A 26,792-nucleotide genomic window follows, 5' to 3' on the forward strand; every position below is an offset into this window, starting at 1 on the left:
TATGCAGTTGCAGCATGACCTCAGTATCATAGTCTAAATAGTGAAAGATGCATGCGGCAGAATGCAAGCTTAGTAGATCGGCATGACTACTGTGGAGCGTAGGCTCAGTAGGAGTTAAATGCATGCACTTGAGCATCCTTTCAGGAGTGACGGTACATGTGTTTCAGAGTGAAGATAAACAGGTGCAGCACAAGTGCTCTAAAATGGTGGACAAATACTTGTAAGAAGGAAGGTTCAGAGTGGAAGCTCAGTATCTGCTATAGACTTAGACTTAAGTTGATGACAGTAGGGAAGACCACTAGATGATTCAGGTTTGACCTAAATCAGATCCCTTATGATGGTACAGTGGACATGAGAAAATATTTAAGGGATTAGGTATAATAGAGTGTTTGAAGAACTGCATATGGAGGTTCATGAAATTGTACAGGAGGCAGTGATGAAGACCATCCCCAAGAAAATGAACGCAAAAAGGCAAAATGGTTGTCTGAGGAGGCCTTACAAATAATTGAGAAAAGAACAGAAGCAAAAGGCAAAGGAGCAAAGGGAAGATATACCCATGTGAATACGGTGTCCCGAAGAAGGGCAAAGAGCGACAAGAAAGCCTTCCTTGGGGATGAGTGCGAAAAATAGAGGAAAACAACAGAATGGGAAAGACTAGAGATCTCTTCAAGAAAATTAGAGATACCAAGGGAACATTGCATGCAAAGGTGGACACAATAAAGGACAGAGATTGTACGGACTGAACAGAAGCAGAAGATATTAAGAAGAGGTAGCAACAATCTATACAGCAAAGATTGAAGAACTATGCAGAAGAGATCTCCATGATCCAGATAATCATGATGATGTAATCACTCACCTAGAGCCAAACATCCTGGAATGTGAGGTCAAGTGGGCCGCAAGAAGCATCAAGAGAAACAAAGCTAATGGAGATAGAGAACTCCAGTTGAGTGATTTCAAATCCCAATAGATAGTGCTATGAAAGTGCTGAAGTCAACATGCAAGCAAATTTGGAAAACTCAGCAGTGGCTACAAGACTGGAAAAGATCAGCTGTTCCAGTATACGCATTTTAGAGCTTCTTCTCTGTAGTGGTGAAATGTGTTCCACACAGAGTTAGACAGGACTGAAGCAATCCTGTGCAAATAGTTAGTTGCCAGGTTTTTTTTTGTTCAACCTGTAGCAGTTTTTTTCCAATGAGAGTTAACTGTGAAGGTGGAGCAGCTGCTTGGCTTTGAGGGACCCAGGTGGTGTCAAATGGGCAGGGTGCAGGGACACAGACTGACTACACCACAGGAGTTATGGCCCTGTCAGAGTCTTTTTTTTTTTTTTTTTTTTTTTGAGCTCTTCTTTCTGGTGAGAAGAAGGCCTCTTTGGCCAGTCTTCTCCCTAGTTCCACCTATTCAGCCATTCAGAAGGCTTCCTTGCCTGGGATCCTTCTCTGTCGTTCCATGTGTCAGCACATAGAGAGAATTTCCTGGCTGGGGTCCTACTGTGTAAATCAGTGCATTTGACACTTAAAGGAGCATCCTAAGTGGGATTCTACTCTAGTATGGTGCATCAGGCACTTAAAGGAGGACGCTGGGTGGTGTCCTGCTGTGCATTTCAGTGTGTTCAGCATTTGATGGGTCAGCCTCACTATTGTAGTAACTGGTGAGGCTAGCATGTGGGGAGAGAGAGGCTATGGTGATTGCTCCACCCCCTACATGTGACTCGGCGTTATTGCCTTGCTTTCATGGCTGCCAGGCTTTCCTCCACAGGCATACCCTACCACAGTGTCCTCCTTCACACCCTCTCTCTCCATCTCTCCCCAGTAAACAGCAGCCCTCCCCATGAATTGCCGCAAAGTCCTTAAACTGCAGCTCCCAGCCACGGGGCCTTTCAGGGGACAGATGCCCTTGTACAGGGTATGGACGGCTGCAGCAAGGACCCTCTGATTCTCATTGCACCTAGCTTTCCACAGATCAGCTGTTTCACTCTCAGCTTTAAATGTGTATTCTATGATTCAGACGATTGACCCAATGTGGGATTGGACCTCAGCTTCAGTGCCTTCACTCACTCAGGGCAGATCCAGTCCTACTAACCCTCCTGATTTCCCCCCAGTTCTTTCATCCTACTGAGTTTTGCGTGGTTCTATATATTCCTTTCCACTTGTCAGGTACTCCTGTCTGCTTTCAGCTGATGTTCTGATTACTCTTCTGTGCCTGAAGATGTATGCCTGATGTATCCATGGAGAGAAGTACTCCACATCCACCTACAGCTCCACCATCTTGTTCTCTCATCTCACGAGAGTTTTAGAGCACAGAATCCACAGTGGTAGTAGGTGTGCTATAACATGGGAGTTCAGATATACTCTTGAGGGCAAGCTCAGTGATTTTAGCACAGCTGATCTAAAGCGTGGATTTAGTGTTGGCCAGACATATGCTTCAAATGTTAAGAAAATTATGTATGGTGTGCCAATTCTAGAGCACAAGGTCAGTGTTTGTGTACCATTTCCTGTAGAATGCAAGTTCAGTTGTAGAAAGAGGTATGCTCCGCAAGGAGCTGAGCAGTTTTAGACATCTTGTGGTAGAGTACATGCTCAATAGTGGCAGGAACTGTGCTCTAGTGTGCATTCAGCAGTGGCTGGACGCATGTTGCCAGTGCCAATGGGATGGCTTCAGACAGCCTGCTCTAAAGTGCAAGCACACTAGTGGCAGAACGTGTGCTCCGGATTGCAAGCTAAGCTGTTTCAGTACTTCCAGGCTAGAGCTGAGATGCAGTGGTGATGCATGCAGGCTCCAAAGTGCCATCCTACTGTTTGTGTCACACCCGCTCGAGAGCACAGTCTTAGTAGTGGTGGGGAGAATCCGCAAAAGCACCATCTCAGGAGATGAAGCACGTGTTCTCTAAAGCCAAGATTCAGTATTTGAAGCATGCCTGCTCTAGATCATGGGTCTGTATGAAGAGGGGTATGCCTAAAGTGTGTTTCACTGTTGAGAGGCATGCTGAAGAGCTAAGTTCAGCAGATGCAGCATGCCTGCTCTACATGTGCTTCAGAGTGTTGTCTCAGGAGTTGCAGTGCCCTTGCTCAAGAGTGCAGACTGCTGAGGGACATGTTCTCTTGAAAGCTGGGTTTTTATTTTTGGTTGCATATCCAGAGATCAAATTCAGAAAATGTGATATACCTGCTCTGCCACACAAGCTCAGTAGTGGGAAGACAAGCCCTCAACAGTGCAAGCGCAAGGGTTGTGGCATATGTGTATTGTGATGCATGCTCAATTGAGGCAGGAAATATGAAGTACACACCAGGTCTGTAGTGGTGGCAACATCATCCATAGATATACAGGTACACTACTCACAGCTTGCACAGTCTAGAGTGCTGGGTGACTAGCAGCAAAATGGCTGGTATAAAATGTCACTGGGGTGATTGTTGCACGCACCTTCTCGAGCAATACCTCAAGGAAGTGACTTTATTCTTCAGAATTCAAGGTCACTAGTGGTCACACAGTTGATCTAGAATGACGGTTCACTCGTGGGTAGGATATGGGTTTTAGAAAGCAGCCTCCTGGAGTAGGTCCTCCAGAGTGCAACCTCAGTAGTTGGGACACCTGCTCTAGAGTGCAGGAAGAAGAGTGGGGAAAATATGCAACAGAGGGCAAGCCAAGTCATTGGCAATTTTCAGCTGCAGAGTGTAGGCTCACAGGTTTAAGCACACAGGCCATCGAGCAAGATTAGTAGTAGCGGAACTCATGCTCTATAACGCAGGCTCAGCAGTGATAAAGGAGTGTACCAGGGTGCAAAATCAGTAGCTGAAACATGAATATTTGGGGGCCTGGGCTTCCAAGTGGCAAGACACAGGCTTCCGAGTGTGAAATTAGCAATGGCCACACATATGCTCTAGACCACATGCCCACTAGCTGTGCCATGCCTGCTTAGTGTAAGGACTCAGAAGTGACACGTGTGCTGTAGTGCTAGGATTTATACTGCTGGGCTGCATGATTCAGTGTGCAGTCGTGTAGTTCAGGCATTCTTACTCTACAGCGCAGTCTCAGTGGGTCAGAACATTGGCTCTTGAAGGCACACGCAGTCATGATGGGAGGTATGCTTCTGAGTAAACCTCAGTAGTGCAAAACCCATGATGAAATGTGCTCACTCTGTAGTCATGAGATCTGTACCCCCAGCTGCACGTTCAGTTACTGTGGCATGTGTGCAACTAGAGCATGTTCTCACCAGAGCCCGGATGCCTGCACTTGAGCTCATGCTCAGTAGAGGCGTAGCATGTCCTCCAGTGTTTAAACTCACTCTGTCTACAGGAGTGCTGGCTCAGTTGTGTCCAGAAGCAAACTTCAGAGTGCAAGTTCAGTAACTGTTCAGGCACGCCTGAACTACAGTGCCGGTTGAGTAGTGGCCTGACTTACCTATAAAGCAACAAGCTAATGGTTGTGATATTTATGCTTCAGAGTGAAAGTTCAGCCGGTGATGAACTCTTGCTCTGGAAGGCAATTTCAGTAGTGCAGGGATGCAGAATCCAGAGTGTAATACACCAGAAGTGTATGTGTCCTTACAACAGGCATGTTTTAAGGACAGGCTCAGTAGTGGCAGGCCATATCCTAAAGAGCCCGGGTTTAGGAGTGATGGGATGTATGCTCTACTGTGCAGTCTCAGTGACAGCAATGCACTGGTTCTAAAGCTTGTTAACAGTCTCAATTGCGGCAGGAAAGGGTGATCCAGATTGGAAACTTAAGTAGTTCCGGCGAGCGTCCTCTAGATGGCGGCCTCAGTATTGACAAGCGCGTATTCCAGAGGGCAAGCTCAGTGCTTGTAGCATGTGTGGTTTGACATAAGAGAAGGGAATGGCAACCCACCCCAATATTCTTGCCTGGAGAATCCCGTGGACAGAGGGGCGTCGTGGGCTACCGTCCGTAGGTTCGCACGGAGTCGGATAAGACTAAAGCGACTTAGCATGCATGCACGCATTGGAGAAGGAAGTGGCAACGCACTCCAGTATTCTTGCTCCGAGAATCCCAGGGATAGGGGAGCCTGGTGGGCTGCTATCTATGCGGTCACACAGAGTCGGACACGACTGAAGTGACTTAGCAGCAGCAGCAGCAGCAGCGGTTTCAACTCAGGGGTCAGTGATTGTGAAAAGCTTCTTGCATTTTCAGTCGTTACCGCATGCCAGGTCCGGAGCGCAGACGCACTTGGTTGTGATACTTAAGCTCTAGAGTTGTAATGTATGCTGCAGAGCGCAAACTAACTAGTGCACCTGTCCTAATTCAATTCTTAGTAAAAGCAGAATGCAAACTCGTGATTTTAACCTCAGTAGGCCCAGCATGTGGCCTGCATGGCTCCTTGACCTCAAGCAGATTATGAACCACGCTCACGTTTATGTCATGATCAGCAACCAAGATAAAGACTTTCTTAACTACAAGACTGACGTGAAGGTCAGTGAGGGAGAATGAGGGCATGCGTGTACGGGACTTGGTGGGGAGTTGGGGGGATCATGTTATCTATGTTCATGTGATGTGAGAATGTGCAGAGGTTTTGTGGAAACTGTTAATGCCTGCCTGGGAGGCAAGCTGAGGCACCTAGAAGCTTGTACCTTTACCCTCATCCCTGTCCTAGAAGGTGCAGGTGCAGAGCCATCCAAGGTCCAACGGCAAGGTGATCATTTCCTTTGGGGACAACGCCTACTTCTGGAACATGGTGATCATTAAGGAGTATTACCTTGACATCACTGGTAAGACATGGCTTCATGGAGGTGTAGGTGTGTTAGGGGATGGATGATCCACCTGCGGAATCCACCCCTGTGTTCCCTGTCTTTCTGCAGGGTATAGGGCGCGTTATTCCACGCCACTCCACTGGTTCTTGGACTTTGAATGAGGAGCACCCAGCTGCAGGCTGTATATCAGGAGTCTTAAATTTCTCAACTGGTTGTCAGGCCACAACTGCCCAGGATCGAACAGGATTGCTGAGGTGGAGTTGCTTTGGGCCTGCATACAGTTGATGACTGATGTTGGAGTTCTTGGATGCTCACGAGAGTGTTTGGGCCTGGTCAGCCCTGGGCTGACCTTGCTTGTGTTGCCAGCAGATCATTGGTCAAGACATGTGGGACAATCCTGTGACGTATTACCCGAGGAAGGAAAGTTCTGCTCCGAGCGGTAACTGACAGAGACACATGCGGGGAGGGTGTCTGGAGGCGGGCCCTGAAGGGACAGCCGTGTCGTGGCCAGGACACTGTCCTTTTCCAAATGGGGATGCTCAGGCTCATGCAAGCTGGCTGCAGAGCCAGGCTTTGGGTCCTGCATGTAGCACATGACCTGCTGAGACTGGGGGCTTTGGAACTCGGTGTGTCCAAGTGAAGCAAGTCTTCCTCAGTGCGGGAGTCCAGGTGATACTACTAGAAACAGGATGAATTAAGTATCTTTGTCAGAATCTTCTTTCCGTGTGTCAAGCCATCCCCCAGCCTCCTGTTAGTCAATGAGTTTAAGAATGCCTGTGCCTTACACTCCCACCCCTTACCCTGGGAAAGCCTATCATTGAAAGGGCGTCCTGTCCGGTGTCCCAGGGCACCTGTGTGCTGACCTTGGGATCTTCTGTGAATTTACACATCCACCAATCGGCGTCTCTCCACAGCCACACATGCTGCGCTGGAAGCTGCTTCAGGCTGCCTTCGGAAAATACGGAAGTGCTCAGGGAGGAGGTGGACAGGGAGCTCCAAGGGCAGGACGTGGTGCCTACTGACGCCATCTCCAACAGTGCTGGACATGGTGCCTTCAGCTCCTGAAACACCTGTGTTCCCTGTACACGTTTGTGTCTCTGTATCAAGCCTGTAATTGTATACACGTGTATGCTTGTGTTGCCTGTGTTTATGTGTGTATGTGTGTGTGTGTGTGTGTGTGTCTGGTCCAGGGAAAAAGCAGAGATGAAGGCAACAAGAGAGGAGATGCCAAGCAACCAGAAGAGGAGACACAAGGCATCACAAGTCTGAGGGTGGTTGCTCACTGTATCTCCGCAGTGACCCTGTCCAGGATGGGAATGAGGAAAGGATGGCCAGTAGTAACACAGGAACTTGGCTCCAGACATCTGGAATTAGAGGAAATACAGAAACACGCTCACCATTTCTCCCGTGTTGTAGTATGTGTTTGGACCAGGAAGAGCGGGTGCATGGTCTCTGGATTCACCCAGGGCAAATCAAGTGGTGTGGGGATTTCAAACCACCGCCTGTGGAGCCCACAGTCTGTGCGGACATGAGCCGGCATGCGGAAATGGTGGATGCGGATACAGAGGACCTGGGATGGTTGAGGAGGCTAAGGTCTTGCTGAGAAGGAAGAGACCTGAAGGAGAAAGAGACACAGATTGCCTGCTGCACTGGAGACTTGTTCCACACACATAAAAAGGAGACCCGGGAAAGTCCTGGACCAGGGCTGCCCAGGATCAGCCCATCAGCCAGCACGCTCTCTCCATGAGGGTGGCACACACTGGCACGATGCGACAGAAAATGCAAGACATGCTAATAAGGTAGGTTGTCCGTGCAAAACCACAGGCATCCTAAGAGAGACAAGGTGTGAGCGTGGCATGCCTCCAGGCACTTCCAGTCTCCTGGTAGTGCAGAAAGGCGAAGAAAGTGCAGGTGTTGGTGTACGCGTGTGTTCCTCTGCCGGGGTGTGCCTATGAGGGAGGGAACAGGGAGGAAGCAAGGATGGTGGGCTCATTGCATGTCCCAAGGGACCTCAGGAGAGCGGGAGACAGGGAAGCCCCTGGGGGCAGTTCAGGGCCTGCTGGTTTTCAGGGTCTAGGGAAAGTCCTGCCCAAGATACCCCATGGCTCATGCTGGAAGCCCTGACGTAAATTCCTTCTGTCATCTGGGCCTTGCCTGTGGCTTTTGGGGCCTGAGGGGCAAAGGTGTGTGTCTGCACCTGAGAGAGGATTCTAGCAGTCTTGCTGGAGCAGGCTGTCTGGTGTTTTCAGAGGGGATTTGCACCATCGGAAACTCAGAGGGAAGCTGCGTCCTGGCTGACCGTCTTCGATATCCCTGTGCCCAACCGAGGACTGGCTTCCTAGGCACATGGGCTCTGTAGGTAAGCAGGGATGCCTGACTGTAAGGAGTCCTACCTGGGCCTAATGAGACCAACTGAAAGAGAGTATTCACATTTAGCAAATCAGTGAGGGTGGGTGGAATCAAGCCCTCTTGTTGTTTTTGAGATAGAAAAACTGCTATCTGCCCAAGGGAGGCTTGATCTGTGGGCCCAGTAAGGGCAGGTTTCCCAGGTCATCATCTGTTGGGGGATTCCGTGGGTCAGGGTAGTCATAAACACAAGGGACTACGTGTGGAAATGCCACCTTATCTTTATGGCCTCAGGTTGCACGCCTTGTATCAGAAGTGGCCCTTTATCTATGTGCTCCTTCCTCAATACATGGTTATGTATTTATATTTTTAAAAGCTTTATAACTTTTTGTTATCAATATACATATGGAAAAATACATAAGTCAGGAGTGTACAGTTCCATGGATACTCACCAACTAAACACATCCACGTAATTAGCATCCAAATCAAGAAACAGAACATCACCGGCAACCCTGAAAACTCTCTTGTGTCTCTCCCAATCACCGCACTCCAAAGATAACTAGGATATCTGACTTTCAATGCATAGATTAGTTCGGTCTCTTTTGGACCTTTACATGAACGGAATCATACAGTATGCATCCCTGTGTCTAGCTTACATTACTTACCATTATACTTAATGAGACGTATCTATGTTTTCCCTGCAGCAATAGCTTGTTCGCTCTTGGCCTACAGTTCAAGATCTTTCTTAAAGCTACATCTTGGCAAACTCATCTTTAAGGAGTAGATTGGCGATGCCCAGCTGGAGTTCTTATCATGTTCAATTTTCAGTTGACTTTCCATGTTTCAGTGAAGACAGTTTCTGCCTCTTTTTTTGGAACACTATTTCACAAGTCCTGACGTAGAAAATGTTCCTGAGAGTCTGAATTTTCCTTCCCAAGGATCCTTTTTATATTATCTAAATACTCTCCCTGGGACCATTATATTTTTCCAATGAGAGAAGACTATTATTGTTCCCTCTTAGTCATCTTTTTGGCAGTAGTGCCTTTCTCCTTGCTTTCGCAGAACAACGTCTAAATGTCTTTCTACCTTCTGCCATCATTTTGAAGTTTAGGGTCCAAACCCATCAGCGAAATTCCAAGGACCATGTCCAGCCAATGGACACACACTGGGTTGTAAACAATCTTCATCTAAGGGAAGAATTTGGTTTTCTCTTTTTAATTCTTATATTTTTTATTTATTTTACTTACAATATTTGTATTGGTTTTGCCAAACATACACACGGATCCTCACAGCACTGGATCACACACAGGCCCATCACAGTCCCTGGGGGCCCTTGGAGGCTCGGACATCTCTTTGGCCTCTTCCTGCTAAAGGGAGATAGCACTTGGAAGCACAGGTAGACAGGTGCACATCGAAAGCTACACAGATAGAAAGAACAGGGGGCCTCACTCAGAATGTTGTGGGCCCTAAGGGGTGGTAGGCTAGCAAAAGGGACACGGATTTGACCAGGAATGACCTAGATAGGTGCACACCAAGAAGACAGTTCTCCAAGTCAGCTGAGCCCAGACGTCCTTGTTTTCTGGTGCCCTGAAGGACTGCACAGACAATGGATCAGAATAGCCTGACTGGTACTGGGAAGCTGTCCAAGGTGATGGGAGAATGCAGAACGCAGGTGCCTGTCACTCAGCTGTCCAGGGCGAGCGTTTCCAACCTGCCCAATTCTCTGCAGATCGGTCCCTGTCAGGAGAAAAATGCCAAAATTTTGTAGCCTTTGAGGCTAAATCACAGAGTTAGAAGTGCAACCTGACATGATCGATGAGCATGTGAAAGAAAATAACCAGGACAGAGAAACTCGGGTGGTTACCAAAACTCATGTTCCTGGAGAAGAAAGCTTGTACTTCTGCATATCTGCAAGTTTCCTGTCAGGGATATTAGTGTGTACACACGCATGTGTGTGCATGTGTGCGCACAAAATTGCCTGACAGTACGCTTGTGAATATGAAGTGTCGGAACTGACCCAGCCAGGTGATGGAAGTTGGATAGCGAAAACATGAAAGCCATAGGGAAAGGTACATACTCAGGCCATGAGACGCACTGGAGCCAGGGTACCAATGCCTGTTATCTCACTGAGTGAGCAGTTTCTAAGTGGAATCACAGTGGTGCACCCAGGAAGCCTGGCAGAAAGGAGAGGCAGGAAGAAATTGACTGGGGGCCACCAGGGAGAGTGCAGAGGAGCCAAGACACAGAACAGGCTGCAATGCCAGACACAGAAGCCACAGCGGGTGACCCCACAGCCCTTTGGACATGCAGCTACAAAGGCCTTTCCATCCTTCTCGAACACTGGGAATTCTTTCCCTGACCGTACCGTGAGCATGAGCAACACTTGCCGTTTATGTGAGGTTTCAGAAATGGACCAGCACCGCAGCATAGGCACTTGCTACCTGCATAGTCTTCCAGTCTGAAACATCACTCTTTGTACTCTTTGCAGAAAGCATATATAGGGGGTCACGACTATACGATGGATGGCTTAGATTGTTCCTGTTGCTGCCCCCCGCCCCACAGGATTGGGTAACTGGGCAGGCTGGTACGTGTTCTCAGATGGAGAACAGAACCACCTGAAAGGGCCTCGATAGGGTAAATGGGCAGACGTACATGTCTCCCGCACCAGTGAGTCACGGAACTTAACAGGGAGTTGTCCTTAGCGACTCACTGGCAGGAATTTGAACAAGGTTCAGGGAGCTTCCTCATGCCAGCAGAGCATGCCCCATTTCTCCCTCTGTGAAAAGTGTGGCCAAGCCACCTCAGGCCTGTGCAGGTTCATGTCTGTCCAGTGAGGGAGGGAGGGTTACCCGACCCCTTCTGCGGTTCAGCAGGGACTGCCCACTGTTGGCTTTCAAGATGGAGAAAGCACTCTCGAAACCTGTGGAAAAAATAACTGATCTCCCGTCGGTGCAACTCACTCAGGAGGAGAAGGGCTTGCCTTCACTCCAAGGATAAGCTTCTCCTATAAGCGCTGGTGGCCATAGAGTGGCAAATGGCAACAGCACCACTTAAAGAGAAGGAGACACACAGACACCAGCCCTGGAACACACAAGGGAGGATTGCTCCAAACAGTGCTATGCCAAAGCAGAGACAAAGAGACAAAGAGAGAGCTCTATACCCTAGGGTCCTGGTGTCCCTGAACAATGGAGATCAACGTGGCAAACGGTGGGGTTTCTCCCTACTCCCCTAGCATCCGGCCAGCAACAGTCTGTCTGTCCCATGGAGAAAAGTATCCAGCCACTTGGCACCCCTGTGTATCCTCTGGATACTCAGGGAGAGCTCCCAGATATTGAAGGTCCTGTGGGACACAGGAGTGTGCTGTTTGGATTGTGGATCAGGAAACCGTGGCTGGAATTTCCAGAACCAGATCAATGACAGTGCCTGAGGTAGCGGCAGATGCAAAACCTGCTAGCTCTCTGGATCAGAGTCTGGCCACGTAGTGGAGCTGGATCCCAGGAACCACGGAAGATGCCATCCGGTCTAGGGGCGTGTCCATCGTGTGCTGTCCACCACCCTCTCGGCCACTGATCTAGATTTGGGTCAGCTGCCTGTGCGTGGCTCACAGCCTAGGGCCCCGCCTGTATGGCTGATGTCCCAGGGCCCGTTCACCCTGTCCTGGGCTCCCACCGTCCGTTTCTATAGTTCAGGCCACCCACCGCCCCCCACCCCCCCCACACACACGCGAGCCATAGCCTCTGAACCATGCCCCACACTCCCCACAGCAAAAACGCTAGTGGGCCCCACAGGATTACTGCACCCTGGGCCGCCATTGCTCACCACTTGCTGTGGTGCTATTATGTCCTGTCCCTTAGCGTCTGACCCAGGCTGGGGTCATGGCCAGAGCCAAGAGGAGCGTGAGAGGAATGCGGGAGCGTCCTGGGACCCCAGACCTCCTTAGCTGTGAGCTCCTTAGGTGCTCAGGGGGATGGGGCCCCGTGGCCTGTCCTGGTGATGCTGCGCATGGCTGGGACGTTGCAGCCACCAGTGGCCACGCCAGGCAAAGATGCCACCCTCTTCAGAGTGGAGGCAGGAGAGGACGGCGAGGCCCAGGTGGACGGAGTCGTGGCAGGGATCAGACGGGGTTTCCAGCTGCTTCCAGAGGACATCACTGAGGATGTGGAGGTTGTGCCGCATGAGTAACAGCGACAGGGGTCCTCCCTGGAGCTGGAGGAGAAGACGGTGGAGGAGCAGTGCCAGGAAAGGCCTGGAGGCCCGAGTGAGCTCCCGGCACTAGATGTGATGCAGGCACTGGCGACCCTGCAAGTGGAACTGAGCTCTGAGCCTGAGAAAACCTACAGGGCCTACGTTTGGTTCATGTGCAAGAGCCATGAGAGGAGGAAGCGGGACTTGGCTCAGAAGAGTGCCATCATCCAGGGCATCCCTGGCTTCTGGGCCAACGTGGTATCCTTCCTGCTACTCCTTGTGGTCCGCTGCTCAGGAGGAGGGGGAGGTGCAGAGGCAGGAGCAGGAGGAGGGGTGGAGGCGAGGGGGCAGGATGGTGGACCCTGAAGGAAGTGTGGTACTGGGCAATTGGCAGGCTCCAAAGGCACAGCTGAGTAGAGTCCGGGCAGGGCCACACCTGTAAGTGTCGCAGCCATGACCCTGTGTGTCTACTTCAGGCCTGCATCTGAGGAGGAACAGCCTCTAAGTCAGAAATGACCAGAGACAGTACACCAGAGCCGCCTTAGCTGACAGTTATTGTTGTCAAGGTGAATGATTCCTTAAATAACTGAGATATGGGAGTCACACACACACACGCACACACACACAAACCCACAGAACATATGTAGACATACACTAGCCAACCCCAACCCCTTTGCTTTCAGACATGGTTTGTCACAACGATTGTTAGTCCTACCATGTAGGCAGTGACATGCCACTACCCAGCATACACAGGTCTGGGAAATAATAGCTATCAGAAACAGCCCCTGCCTGGGGAATGCAGACCACCTCAGATACAGAACACCACCAGGAACACAGAGCCATGAGCTTGTCTGATGGTATGGCAGGGCCTGAGCTCATCAGTAGTGGCTGGGTAAGCAGAAGTGCCCAGCATCCTTGAAGATGCCTCTTCCCGTGTCCTTCTTCCACCCCAGACTAGGGCTGATGCGCCTGGCTCTTCTGGGCCCAGCATGTGGCGTAAATGGCTCCTTGACCTCAAGCAGATTATGAACCACCCTCAAGTTCCTGTCATGATCAGCGACCAAGATAAAGACTTTCTCAGCTACATGATCGACTTGAATGTCAGTGAGGGAGACTGAGGACAGGTGGGCATGGGACTTGGTGGGGTGTGGGAGGACCATGTTATCCATGTCCTACACTGTGAGAGTTTGGAGAGGCTTCGTGGAAGCTGTTAATGCCTGCCTGGGAGGCAAGCTGAGGACCCTAGAAGCTTGCACCTTTTCCCTCCTCCCTGTCCTAGCAGGTACAGGTGCGAGCCATCCACGGTCATGCAGCAAGCTGATCTTTTCCTTTCGAGACCACCCCTATTTCTTGAAAAGAGTGATCATAAAGGAGTATTACCTTGACATCACTGGTAACACGTGAGTCCGGGAATGATGATTGTGGGTGTGCAGGGGTGTGGATGATCCACCTCTGGGATCCACACCCATCTCCCCTCTCTTCCTGCAGGGTATAGGGGACATCGTTCCACTCCAGTCCGTTGGTTCTGGGACTTTGAACAGGGAGCACCAGCTGCAGGCTGGACACCAGGAGCCTTAACTTTCTCAACTGGTTGTCAGGCCACAACTGCCCAGAATCAAACAGGATTGCTGAGGTGGTATTGTTTTGGTCCTGCATACAGTTGATGATTGTTGTTGGAGTTCTTGGCTGCTCGTGTGAGGGTTCAGATCCTGGTCAGCCCAGGGATAAGCTTGCTCAGCTGCAAAGTGTTGCCAGCAGATTGTCAGCGAAGATCAGTGGGATGATCTCCTGAAGGACTACCCCAGGAGAGAAGATTTTTCCATGACAGAAACACGTGTGGTGAAGGGGTCTGGAGGTGGGCCATGAAGGGACAGCCTTGTGCTAGCCGGGACACTGTCCTTTCCCAAATGGGCTTGCTCAGTCTCATGCACGCTGGCTGCGGAGTCTGAATTTGGGCCACGCATGTAGCAAGTGGCCTGCTGAGACTGGGGGCTTGGGGATTCAGTGTGTCTGTGAGTGAAGCAAGTCCCCTCAAATCAGTTGTGGTTGCAGAGTTGAGAGTGCTAGGTGATACTATTAGAGGCAGGGTGAATTAAGTTCCTTTGTCAGAATCATCCTTCCATGGGTCCTTCCATCTCCTGGCCTCCTGTTGCTCACTGAGTTTGAGATTGCCTGTGCCTTACACTCCCGCCCCTTACCCTGGGAAGGCCTAAAATTGCAAGGGCGTCCTCTCCGGGGTCCCAGTGCACCTGTGTGCTGACTTTGGGATCTTCTGTGAAATTCCACATCCACCACTTGGTGGCTCAGCACCACCACACATGCTGCGCTGGAAGCGGCTTCAGGCTGCCTTGGGAAAATATGGAAGAATTCGTGGAGAAGGTGAACAGGGAGCCCCAAGGGCAGGACATGGTGCCTACTGTCGCCATCTCCGCCATTGCTGGCCTCGGTCGCCTTCACCTCCTGAAACACCTATGTTCGTTATTTGCATTTGTGTCCCCGTGCTGAGCGTGTGTGTGTATACACACGTGCTTATTTGTGCTGCCTGTGTGTGTGTGTGTGTCCAGCCCAGGGCAGAGGCAGAGATGAAGGCGGCAGGAGAGGAGGTGCTGAGCAACCAGAAGAGGAATCATGAGGCGACCAGGCTGAAGGTGGTCAGTCGCCGTATCTCTGCACTGACCCTGCCCAGGATGGGAACGAGGAAAGGATGGCCAGTGATAACTCCAGACTGTGGCTCCAGATATCTGCAATTAGACCAGATACAAAACATGCTCATCAGTTCTACCGTGTTGTTGTGTGTGTTTGGATCAGGAAAAGGGTTTCACGGTCTAAGGATTCACACAGAGCAAATCACGTGGGGTGGGGCTTTGAAACCACTGCCTGTGGAGCCCTCAGTGTGTGGGGCCACGGGCTGGCCTCTGGAAATGATGGACGTGCCTATGGCAAGACCCGGGATGGTGAGGCTAAGGTCCTGCCGAGATGGGCAGAGAGCTGAAGGAGAAAGAGTCACAGATTGCCTGCTGCACTGGAGACTTGTTCCACACACATGTGACAAGGAGAACTGGGAAGGTCCTGGGCCAGTGCTGCCCCAGATCAGCCCAGCAGCCAGCACACGCCCTCCCTGAGGGTGGCACACACTGGCACGGTATGACACAAAACATGAGATGTGCTAAAGTATGCTGTATCTGCAAAACCACAGGCATCCTAGGAGAGACATGCTGTGAGCGTGGCATGCCTCCAGGCACTTCCAGCCTGCCTCCCTGGCAGTGCCCAAAGGCGAGGAAAGCGCAAGTGGGCTTACCTGTGTGACCCTATGCCGGGATATGCCTGTGAGGGAGGGAACAGAGAAAAGACAAGGGCGGTGGGTAAACTGCATGTCCCAAGGGACCCCAGGAGAGGGAGACAGAGAAGCCCCTGGCACAGTTCAGGGCCTGCTGGTTTTCAGGGTCCAGACTCTAGGCAGTAGCGGTCCTGCCAAAGATACCCCATGGTCCACGCTGAAAGTTCTGACATGAATTCCTTCTTTTCTTTGGGGTCTTGCCCCTGGCTTTGGGGGCCTGAAGGGCAAAGGTGCACGTCTGCACCTGAAGGAGGATTCTGGTAGTCTTGCTCAAGCAGAGTCTCTGATTGTGTTGTAGGGGATCTGCACCCAGGTGACACTCAGAGGGATGCTGCCTTCCAGGTGACCGTCTTGGATGTCCCTGGGCCCAACCGGGCACTGGCTGCCTTGGCAACAGGTGCTGTGTAGGGAAGCAGGGATGCATGACTGTAGGGAGTCCGACCTGGGCCTAATGAGAGCAACTGAAACAGAGCCTTGGCATTTAGCAAATCACTGAGGCATGGGTGGTTCAAGCCCTCTTGGTCCATTTCAGATAGTAACACTGCTTTCTGTCCAACGGAGGCATTAGCTCTGGGCCCAGAAACTGCAGGTTTCCCCGGGCATCATCCGTTGGGGGACTCCATGTGCATGGGTAGTGTTAAACACAAAGGAAGATGTGTAGGGATGCCACCTTACTTTTATGGCCTCCAGTTCCATTCTTGGTATCGGAAGAGACCCTGTATCCATGTGCACCTTCTTCACAACCTTGCATCAGACCCAGGCCTGTCACAGTCTCTGGGGGCTTTTGGAGGCTCAGGCGTTTCTGGCCTTTTCCTGCTACGTGGAGATAGCACGTGGGGGCACAGGCAGATGGTGCACACAGAACGCTACACAGATAGGAAGAACAGGGGGCCTCATTCAGAATGCTGGGGGCTGTAACGGGTGGTAGGCTAGCAAGAGGGGCACAACATTGACAAGGAATGACCTAGAGAGGGGCACACCGAGAAAGCAGTTCTTCAAATCAGCTGAGCTCAGAGGTCCTTGTTTTCTGGTCCCCTGAAGGAATGCACAGGCAATGGATCAGGCCAACGTGACTGGTACTGTGAAGCTGTCCAAGGTGATGGGAGAATGCAGAAGGCAGGCACATGTTATACAGCTGTTCATGCCAAGAACTTCCAACCCTGCCCGCTGCTCTGCAGGCCAGTCCCTGTCAATAGCAAATGCCAAGGTTTTGGAACCTTTGAGGATAAGGCACAGAGGTAGAAGTGTAACATGACATGATCGATGAGCAAGTGACAAAACAAGGACAAAGACATGTGGGTGCTTACCAAAATTCACGTTCCTGAAAAAGAAAGCTTGTACTTCGGCATATGGACAGGTTTCCTCTCAGCGATGTTACTGTGTACACACATAGGTTTGTGCACATGTGCGCGCAGAAATTTGAGTGCTTACCAAAATTCATGTTCCTGGAAAAGAAAACTGTACTTCTGCATATGGACAGGTTTCCTCTCAGTGATGTTACTGTGTTCACCCATACATTTGTGCACATCTGCGTGCGGACATTTGAGTGCTTGCCAAAATTCATGTTCCTGGAGAAGAAAACTTGTACTTCTGCATATGGACAAGTTTCCTCTCGGGGATGTTACTGTGTACACGTGTATGTTTGTGCACATGTGTGCGTAGAAATTTGAGTGCTTATCAAAATTCATGTTCCTGGAAAAGAAAGCTTGTACTTCTGCATATGGACAAGTTTCCTCTCAGCGATGTTACTGTGTACACATGTATGTTTCTGCACATTTGCAGGCAGAAATCCCTGCCAGTTCGCTTGAGAGTATGAGCTATTGCAACTGACCTAGCCAGGTGATAGAAGTTGGACAGCAAAAACATGAAGTTCTTAGGGAAAGGTACATAGTCTCTGGCCAGCAGAAGCACTGAAGCCAGGGAATCGCTCCCCGTTATCTCACTGAGCAAACACGTTCTAAGTGGAATCACAGTCGTGCAGCTAGAATGCCTGGCAGAAAGGAGAGGCAGGAGGAAAGAGCCTGGGGAGTGTGAAGAGGAAAGTCCACTACACCTGCAGTTTATGAAAACTAGAAAATGTACCTAATGTGCAGGGAGGACAAACTGTACTTAATTAATTGACTTATCTAAGAGGATTTCCATCCAAACAGCCAGAAGTGCTTCCTGGTCTCTTCTTGCTGCCTGTAGTAAAACATGAAGGGAATTTTTCTAAAAATTTGGCAATTTTTCAGTCTTTTAAGACGACAGAAGATGTTAAAGTTAATGACTCTCAAGCAAGATCATATCCAGGGCATTGAGATTAGGTGGTCTAAATATAACATTTTACACCACCAACAGGCCAGTTCTTCTTCGTATTATTTTTTATAAACAAAGGTGTTCTAAAGGTGAGTGTGACTGTAAAATTGTTTGGTAAGCCTCAGAAAGCTGGAAGGGGATGCCTCATGGCATTATTTAGTCAGGCCAATACCCTCCAAAGAGTTTAGGGGTGTCACTCCGAGATCCTTTCAGTCACACAATAAGACTTCTACCAAGGTTCAGGGTGTTATCCCTCAGCTATCTCAGCAGAAAACCAAGACAGAGTAAGCCTTATTATGAAGACATGTGTGATTGTGGCTTTGGAGTGGGGTGCTTTGCCATGAACACCAGTAAGAGTATCAGGAGACACACCAAGGTTTTAAGATAACATATTTAAGTTCAGCTCGGACTGCAAGGACCAGCAATAGTACAAAATAGGAGCTCTGGACTTCTACCTTCTACAAGCAGGAAGCAGGCTAGGGAGACTGTTTCATGTAACCATATACTAGCCACCTTTCACGCAACGGCATCACGTCAGGGGGTAGAGTTAAAAATTCAGAGACTGAAGCCGAGGAAGTTTCCAGGCCTTAAATACTAATCAAAGGACTGCCCACAAGAACCCATGGGATTTCACAACTGCTACTACTGACTCCCATCTCCCCTCCCCTTTCTGGAACAGGAGTGTCTATGAAGGTTATCTATGCACCAACATACCACCACTGCATGTCGGCTGTGAAAGGGAGCAGATTTACTCATCTCTTTTGCTCACACATCCTCAGGTCTAGAGGAACTACACTTGTATAATTTGAACTGATGTGTTGGAGACTTGAGAGGCTCTTGGACTGCAAGGAGATCAAACCAGTCAATCCTAAAGTAGATCTCTCCTGCATATTCATTCGAAGGACTGATGCTGAAGCTGAAGCTCCAACACTTGGGCTACCTGATGCAAATAACTGACTCTTTGGAAGAGACCGTGATGCGGAAAAAAATGAAGGTAGGAGAAGGGGACAGCAGAGGCTGGGATTGTTGGATAGCATCATCGACTCAATGGACTTGAGTCTGAGCAAGCTCCTGGAGTTGACGGACAGAGGAGCCTTCAGGGCTGCAGTCCATGGGGTCGCAAAGAATACGACACAACTGAGCAACAGAACACTTGAGATACTGTACACGTGGACCCTGATCCATAGCTGGACCTGACTTAGACGACAAGGTCCTGAACTTCAAGTTAATGCTATAACAGATAAATCGTTTGAAAGCATTGGCAGGAAAATGCATTTTGGACATACAAGCATGTAAACAGTTTCCGGCCATCTGTGTACCACGCGGTTTTAAACTATGTCCACGGTTCCTTCCTTCTCCCCTTCACATGTGTGGTGGACTTAGTGGCTCACTTCTCATGTTAGAATATTGTAGAAACGAACAATGAAGCGTCTGAGACTAGGTCATAAAAGGCACTGCAGCCTCCTTGCTCATCCTCTTGGATCACTCACTCTAGAAGCCAGCTTAGTCATATCTTGGGAACACTCACGTAGCCCTTTAGAGAGGCCCATGTGAAAGAACCGAGGCTTTCTCCCAACAGCCAGCAAGCAAACTGGTTTCAACAGCTATGTGAGTAAGCCATCTTGGAAGGAAATCCACCGGCGCATGGCAAGGCTTCAGAGGATGGCAATCTCATGAGACACTGAGCCACAACACTCAGCTGAATTACTCCTGGATTCCCAACTTTCACCAGCAGTATGAAACTATATTGTTTCAAGCTGCTAGTTTTGGCTAATTGGTTATGCAGCACTCGTTCATTAATGCACTGCCAACTTTGGGCAATGCCTTTATTCAGGGCTGCCTGTCCATCTAGTCCAATCTAATCCAGAATCTGCTACTTCACTTTAGAAAACACAGCCCACCCTTGATTTGACCACCCTCAGTATCAGATCAAATATCATTTCACTCACCTGAATATCTTATCAGCCTTGCCTAGCCTCAGCAATGATCCTCTCAGTTGAGCCAGAATCCACCCTCACCCTTATAGTCCTCTTAATAAGTTTCCATCCACTGACACCCATTCTGTTATTGTTGTCCATTGCTTTTCAGTCTCCCATCTCTGTTTGTAATCCCATGGACCCACCCTGTTCCTTAGCTATAAATCCCAGCTGCATCCCTGCTGGAGTCAGACATAAGCTCAATCTCTCTCCCATGTTATAATACCCCACTGTAGTACTCTTACCTTGAGTCAAGTTTTCCTTACAACCTTTCGGAAGTGTTATGAATAATTTTTTAACATTGCCAAGTTCTGTTAGTAAGGATAATTCTCAAAGGAATATAGTTTTATACCTTACTCTCTATACTATATTCATTTGGGGGAACAAATATCTAAAATTAAAACATTTTATGTTTTCACCATACAAACAGAAAATATCTTTGAAACTACATTTACATATCTTAAAACATGTAGGAATCTGAAAAGGATGTGTGTATAGACATGTCAGTGGATACACACACATACCCTCAGAGCTCCAAGGAAAACTTAATTCTCAGCAAACGATAAATTAATCAGCCTGAAAATAGTGAAATCTTTGGAATCAACTTGCCAAAAATCTTAGACAATGAAATTTTAATTAAAAACCATGTATACATAAAAATATTTGGGATTCAGACAAAATTGCCAAATAAACATAGGTCAATCCCTAAACCATCTATGAGGAAAAAAAGAAAAAAGAAATCCTCAGTATCATGTAATAACCTATAATGGAAAAGAACCTACCAAAGAATAGATACGTATCTGCATAACTAAATCACTCTGATATACATCTGAAATTCAAGACTGTAAATTTAATACATTAACAGAGAGAAAAATTGTAAAGAAAGCTTCTAAAATACAAAGTTACAAAGGAAAAAATCCTAAAGAATGTAGAAAGTATATATGAATTGAAACAAAAATAGAAAACAACAAAAATGAACCTTGTTGGGATAATAAAGCAAGAGCTGCTTCTTGGAAAAAGAAAATCAGAAACATTGATACAACGGTGGCAAATCTAATAAGGGGACAAGGAGGTTAATTATGGGATTCTGAGAGGATAATATTCAACTCTGAGTGGAATTACATTTGTTTCAGGAAAGGTCCAGTCAAGCAAAAACCTGGAGAAAGAAAGGGAAGGAAAGAAAGAGGAAGAGAGACAAGGGAACAAAGCAAGAAAAAGAAAGGAACAAACGCAGAACAAAAGAAAAGTAAATGTCTCAACAAATGTTGTAAACTATCCAATCAAACAATTCTCTTCAAGATCTAAAAACAGAAACGGAAATTTATTAAGCCAGATACTCACTGCTTTTGATGGTACTCAGAACAAGAAAGCCCATTTACACATCACTATTTAGAAGTTCAGAACTGGCCAACACCAATACGATTATTTAAAAAAATAAAAATATGCCATGTTATTTGTAAAAAGACAGACAGCAGAAATAATTTTTTAAAAATTATTTCTACAAATACTAATTTTACTTACAATGTTTGGCAACATTAATAAAATAATAAATTTTTCCCAAAAGAACAAGCACAGCAGACAAGGAAATTCACAAAGGGCAGTAACAAAATAGTAATGTTGACAGATCTTCAATATATTCGTAAAGAAAACAAAGTGTCATTGTGTGAACAAAATATAGAGGTATCAATAGAAAAACAGAGGAAGCTCCTGAAAGAACTCAACTCACTATTAACTATCTTTTATTTGCAGGCACAGAATCTGACTCAAGTTAAATCTAAGAAGCAAAGCCCTGAGGTTATTATCTCTTCGTTTGTGTGTGTGTGTGTGTGTGTCTGTGTGTGTGTGTGTGTGTGTGTGTGTGTGAAAATTTAGGAAATTTAGGCTGGAGAGGGAAGAAGAGGATAGAGACTTCAAGTGCCTTGAAGGAGGAGGAGGAAAGAGAGGGGGTTGGAGATTTGATTGTGTTATTTGAACAGCATTGGTGAAGCTCAAACAAGGGAGGTAGCAAGCCATGCAGGCCTACGGGAAGAGCATTTCCCGAAGAACAGCACTTGCAGTCTCTGGATCGGGAAGAAATGGAATTTGATGCAGGAAAACCAAGGCCAGTGTTGTCAAAAAGAGTACATTCGTGGGGAAAACAGTAGAGTAGAAGGACAGAGAATGGAAGAGAGGAAGCAGTCAGGGACCATATTGCTGGAACCTTTTAATTTGGCAATAAATACAACTTGTCCTCCTTAGGAGCATACTTCACAGCAACTAACAGTAACAGTGTTGATAATACTCAGCAACAATAAAAACACATAACTAAAACATTTCGTATTTTTTACTACAGAAATCGAAGAAAGGAGATAAGAATGCAATAGTCTGCGTATTTATTTACACACAGAGTTTTCACCTGAGACCAGAATACACACACACTCTTTATACAACTAAAAGTGGTTTAAGCTGACACTCAGCAAAGTGCTTGGGCCCAAGTAAACTAACTGGAAAGGCCTAGTAAAATATTCAAAGTGCAAATAAACCAATCAAGCTTCGAGTAAATAAACACAATTTATTTGAATTTGAATTTACACTCAGGAAATTACCTAAAATGGAGACAATAGACTCACTACAGCTTAATCATCTGTAGTCCTTCCTCTTCAGTTCTGAGAGGGATGCTAACCCCTTGGTGATTATCACTTTCCAGCATTTTGGGAAAGTTTAGAGGACTTAAATAAATTGAGGAGTGGCGAGAGTGGGGAGAGACAAAGAGGAGGAGAAAGGAAGAGGAAACGGAGAGATTGCTCCTGGCATAGGTCTACAGACAGGATCCCAGCTTCCTTGAATGGTGCACAGAGACTGCTAGCTATCTGTGCCAGAAGTGGAGAAGGGGTGACATTCAACTCCAGGAGGAGACTCAACTCCAAGAACCTACAGAGGCAGCCAAGTGTGCTGATGTTCAGGAACCAATACTTAGAGGGGTTGTACCCCACAGGTCTGTGAAAGAGCCCTTGGAGACCGCAAGAAAAAAAGGTTTCCACGAGTACAATCACAGATTAGATGGTTGGCGAGATTAGAGGAAGGATAACTCTATGACCTGATAATTACTGAAATACAGGAGACAATTCCTGCACATCAGACTGTGTCAAGAAAGACTGAAACTCAATTAGTTTGATACAATGGGAAATTACACACACCAAGAATTAGCTGTTAACGCTACTACATTTGTGTCCAAGGCAAGATAAGATACAAAACTGAAATCTTCACATGTTCAACTAGGGTAAGACACATGTAACTGGAAAATATAAGGAAGAGTTCTAAAAAGGGTTTAATCACCCTGGACTATTTTTATCCGCCATATTTACTATTCTTGGACAACTCCATTGTAGCTTAAGGGTAAGAGAACTCAATTTAGCCCAATTCAAAAGCTGAACAGATTTCCTGTGTTTGATCCTTTGCAGTTAAAACTATGGGTCCAGCACAAATCAAAGTGGACGTCAAGGCTCTCTTTCCTTTGGGAATTTTAACTTGCTTTGCTACTGTGTCTGACACAGATATGCCTACCTCATTGGGACTACAGGCCAGCCAACTGGCAAAGGGGACGCCAGGAATCAAATTCCCCTTTTGATCACTCAACAGGAGGTCCACAGGCACCAGGTCTCATTCTATTAACTATCTCTGCTTCTCCAACTGCAGTCAGTGATACACAGGGCCTGCTTGATGCTTGTCAAGGGTCTCTCACCAAACACAGGCATTTTTAACCGTTGGCTTCCTTGAGATGTCCCTGGGCTAGGTAAATGCACTCTGAGACAGTGTTCCTTCTACCTTGGCTCTATGCCTGGAGTGAATGTATGCCTCTTCCTCAGCTGGGACAAGAAGCCACAGCTCTTCACTGATTAAATCCCGTGTCTGGTCCAAACTCACATCATAGCTTCTCCATCAACTTCTCCACTGCACGCTTTCAGAGCCAGGTTATCTTCGATCAGCCCAAGAGGCACTTCAGAGAGTGACATTCAAATCTGGCTATATAGCTGATACTGAGAACTTCAAGGCATGAAAACAGTTGAAAATTACGTTGCTAAAACACTCTACAGGTTATATGTATACTAGAGCTTTCGAACTTACAAGTAACATCAGCTACCGAAATAGGTTCTTACTTTTCCTTTCTCCACTTCTCTCATTCTCTCTCTCTCACACACGCGTGCACACATTCTTTTTACATGTTAAGACAATTATATGAAAAACAGATAATAGATTTTTAAATAACATCTCAATACACAGATCAAACGAAATTGTACTTCCTGTATTTAAAACAAAATCACATAAATTACCCATCGGTTTCCCTATATTTGATATTATTGAATAATGCTATAATTTGATCTTTTTGGTTTTAATGGGGTTTTTAACTTTGACTGAAATACTTGCTTCAGACTTACTGAAAGCAGAATTAACTTTTTTCTTCTTTTTTTGACCTCCTACTTTTAGATTTGGGGGGTGATGATTCAAAATCAGATGTGTTCACAGTAATGGATGCTACTTCCACCAATCCTGGTTGAAGGGGTTCCAGTGATACCTGAATAACAATTTTTGTTTCAGGAGACAATCCTTCTAGCTGCTTAGGCTTCTTAAACATTTGATGACACTGGGTCTTGTGCTCCCTTTCCTCTTTGGAAGTTAAAAACTGTAGCCGACATTTGGAACACTGGCGAAAACTCTTTTCCCAGTGCCCTCTATGATGATGTCCGTAGGCTGTTGCAGTTTTAAAAATTTTGAGACAAAACAGGCAAAGTAAATTCTTAGTGTCACCATGGTATGCTCTGAAATGTGCATCCACATCTGCAAAAAATGATGATCTGTAACTGCAAACCTGGCATACATAGGGCATTTCACCAGGCTTATGATTGTCTTTCATGTGCTCTAAGAGAACCTGATCTGTCTCAAAGGACAACTCACAGATGCGACAGACTGCGGAGGGCTCCTGGGGAGTGTGGACACTTTCAATGTGACACTGCATCTGGAAGGGAGTAGGAAACTGGCGGAGGCAGTGCCGGCAGGTGGTGTGGGTTTTCCAGCTGTCACCTCTCTGCCTCTCAAGTTCCAAATGGTGCTTCATGTGATTCATAAACTTGACATTTTTTAGAACTTTCAAGCAGCTGAGGCATTTAAACGCTGTGTGGGTCTTCGGTTCTGGCTGCCCAACTCCTACATGCTCTCCATAGTAGAAGTCACCAAGTAACACAGTCAGCTTTCCTTCTGTGGGATCACCAATTTTGTCTGGACTTGCTGAACTTGGAAAATCAGTTTTTGTCAGTCCATTTTCCCCTAAAGGTCTTACAGGCTTGCAATGAACACTGTCCTTTGGAAAAGGTGTTGGACAAGGTTCTCCATTCTGAACATGGCTTAGTGAGGTATGGACACGGTCCGGTGTGCTTTGCTGAGTGGTCACTGTATGAAAAATACCTGAAGGGGAAAAACCTAAACAATGTTCCCCTATAATGCCATCACTGAGCTTAGGCCTTTTGGGATTTCTGCTATTTGTTTCACAAGTGGAAAGTACCTTTGAGACATGAGGACTTTTATTCATATCTCCTGCAGAAACCGCTCTTTCTGCTGGATGCTGCAATGAACTTGTGAAGGTAATCAAAGAAGAACATGACTCCTTTGAAAAGCACTTCGGCACTCTTTGTGGTGAAATATTTTTACAATCAGCTTGAGACGGAGGTTCAATAATAATAGGACTATCTGTTGATCTTGATTCAGAGTCAGAAACTGGCAAGACAGCCTTTGCTTCTGATATAGCAGTCACATGACTAGCAGGCTGTAATTTGTCAGCGTTACCTTTCCTGAAGTGACCATACCTTTTTCTCCTTGAACAAGAACCCGGGGTATCTCTGTTCAGTACGTTTGAAACGACTGGTTTTGAAGCTGAGCTCATCCCAACAAAGATCACGTCAGCATCTTCATTTACATGTTCCACTCCGACCAAGATCACTTCATCATCATCATCATCATCTGCTTGTTTGGCTTCTCCCTCCCTTTTCCGTACTTCTGGCTCTTGTTCTTCTTCACGTAACATACATGGTAGTTCCATATTTTGAGTACTTTTTTATTCTTACAGGGTGCGGCCACAAGTCCCAGGGCTTCCTTTATACAAACTGCCACCTAAGTATAAACATACTACATATTAGTTAAGTACAGAAAAATGGGCTATTTGATTATCTCCAAAACTCTAGAGTAGTTTTAAACATCCTTATCTTACAGACAAAGACACCGAGTGTCAACGAGACTCAGTGACAGCTGAAAAACCTATGACTACAAGTCTACATGGCTCTAGAATCATAAGCTTTGTCCCACGTTCACTTTAACCTCTTCTATTTAAAAAAGCAAAGACAAAAAACCCAAAAACCCACCACGACTGATCATTAGGTGAAATCACATGTAAAGGACGAGTATTTTTACAAAAGCACTGTTGTACAGCGTTCAGAAACATGGACTTTGGAGTCAAAGAAGATTAAGTTGGAATTCTAAGTTAACCACACACCAGTTGCATCTTCTTGGGCAAATTTATAACTTTTAAAGGTGTTTCTGTCTCTTAAAGACAAACATGCTTATTTCTTAGACTTAAGGTTACCAGCTCTTTTTAAAAGGCATCAGCTATTCAATGGCATCTTGTTTTGTAGTAAAATTTGAAGAAAATGTATCTTAAATGCACATTACACCTGATTCACAAATTCTAATTTCATAAATGTTAACAAAGAAAATAGGTAGCAAATTCAAAGTATAATCTATCTATACCTAGTTAACAAACAGCATAATTCAATGTCAAGCACTTAACACAGGCCTAGGAAATTGAGAATGAGCTCTCTTTGATAATCTCACCCCAATTCCACACCGATATATCCTAAATTTCTCCCTCTAATCCTGGCTAAACTTAAATCCAACAATGCTTCATCCTTCACGCCACAGGTCTCTTCC

The 26,792-nt window shown here is 47.0% G+C and overlaps 1 protein-coding gene across 1 annotated transcript; it reads right to left on the reverse strand.

Annotated features, from left to right (window-relative positions):
* Positions 1-24,285: 24,285 nt before the first annotated feature.
* Positions 24,286-25,878, reverse strand: LOC128071071 (zinc finger protein 280B-like; the record flags this gene model as incomplete). Its single annotated transcript, XM_052664049.1, has 1 exon — positions 24,286-25,878. A coding segment is annotated over one exon (1,593 nt), but the record flags the coding sequence as incomplete, so codon positions are not given.
* Positions 25,879-26,792: the final 914 nt, after the last annotated feature.

Source organism: Budorcas taxicolor, chromosome Y, assembly GCF_023091745.1.
Source record: "Budorcas taxicolor isolate Tak-1 chromosome Y, Takin1.1, whole genome shotgun sequence".
Classification (NCBI taxonomy): Eukaryota; Metazoa; Chordata; class Mammalia; order Artiodactyla; family Bovidae; genus Budorcas; species Budorcas taxicolor.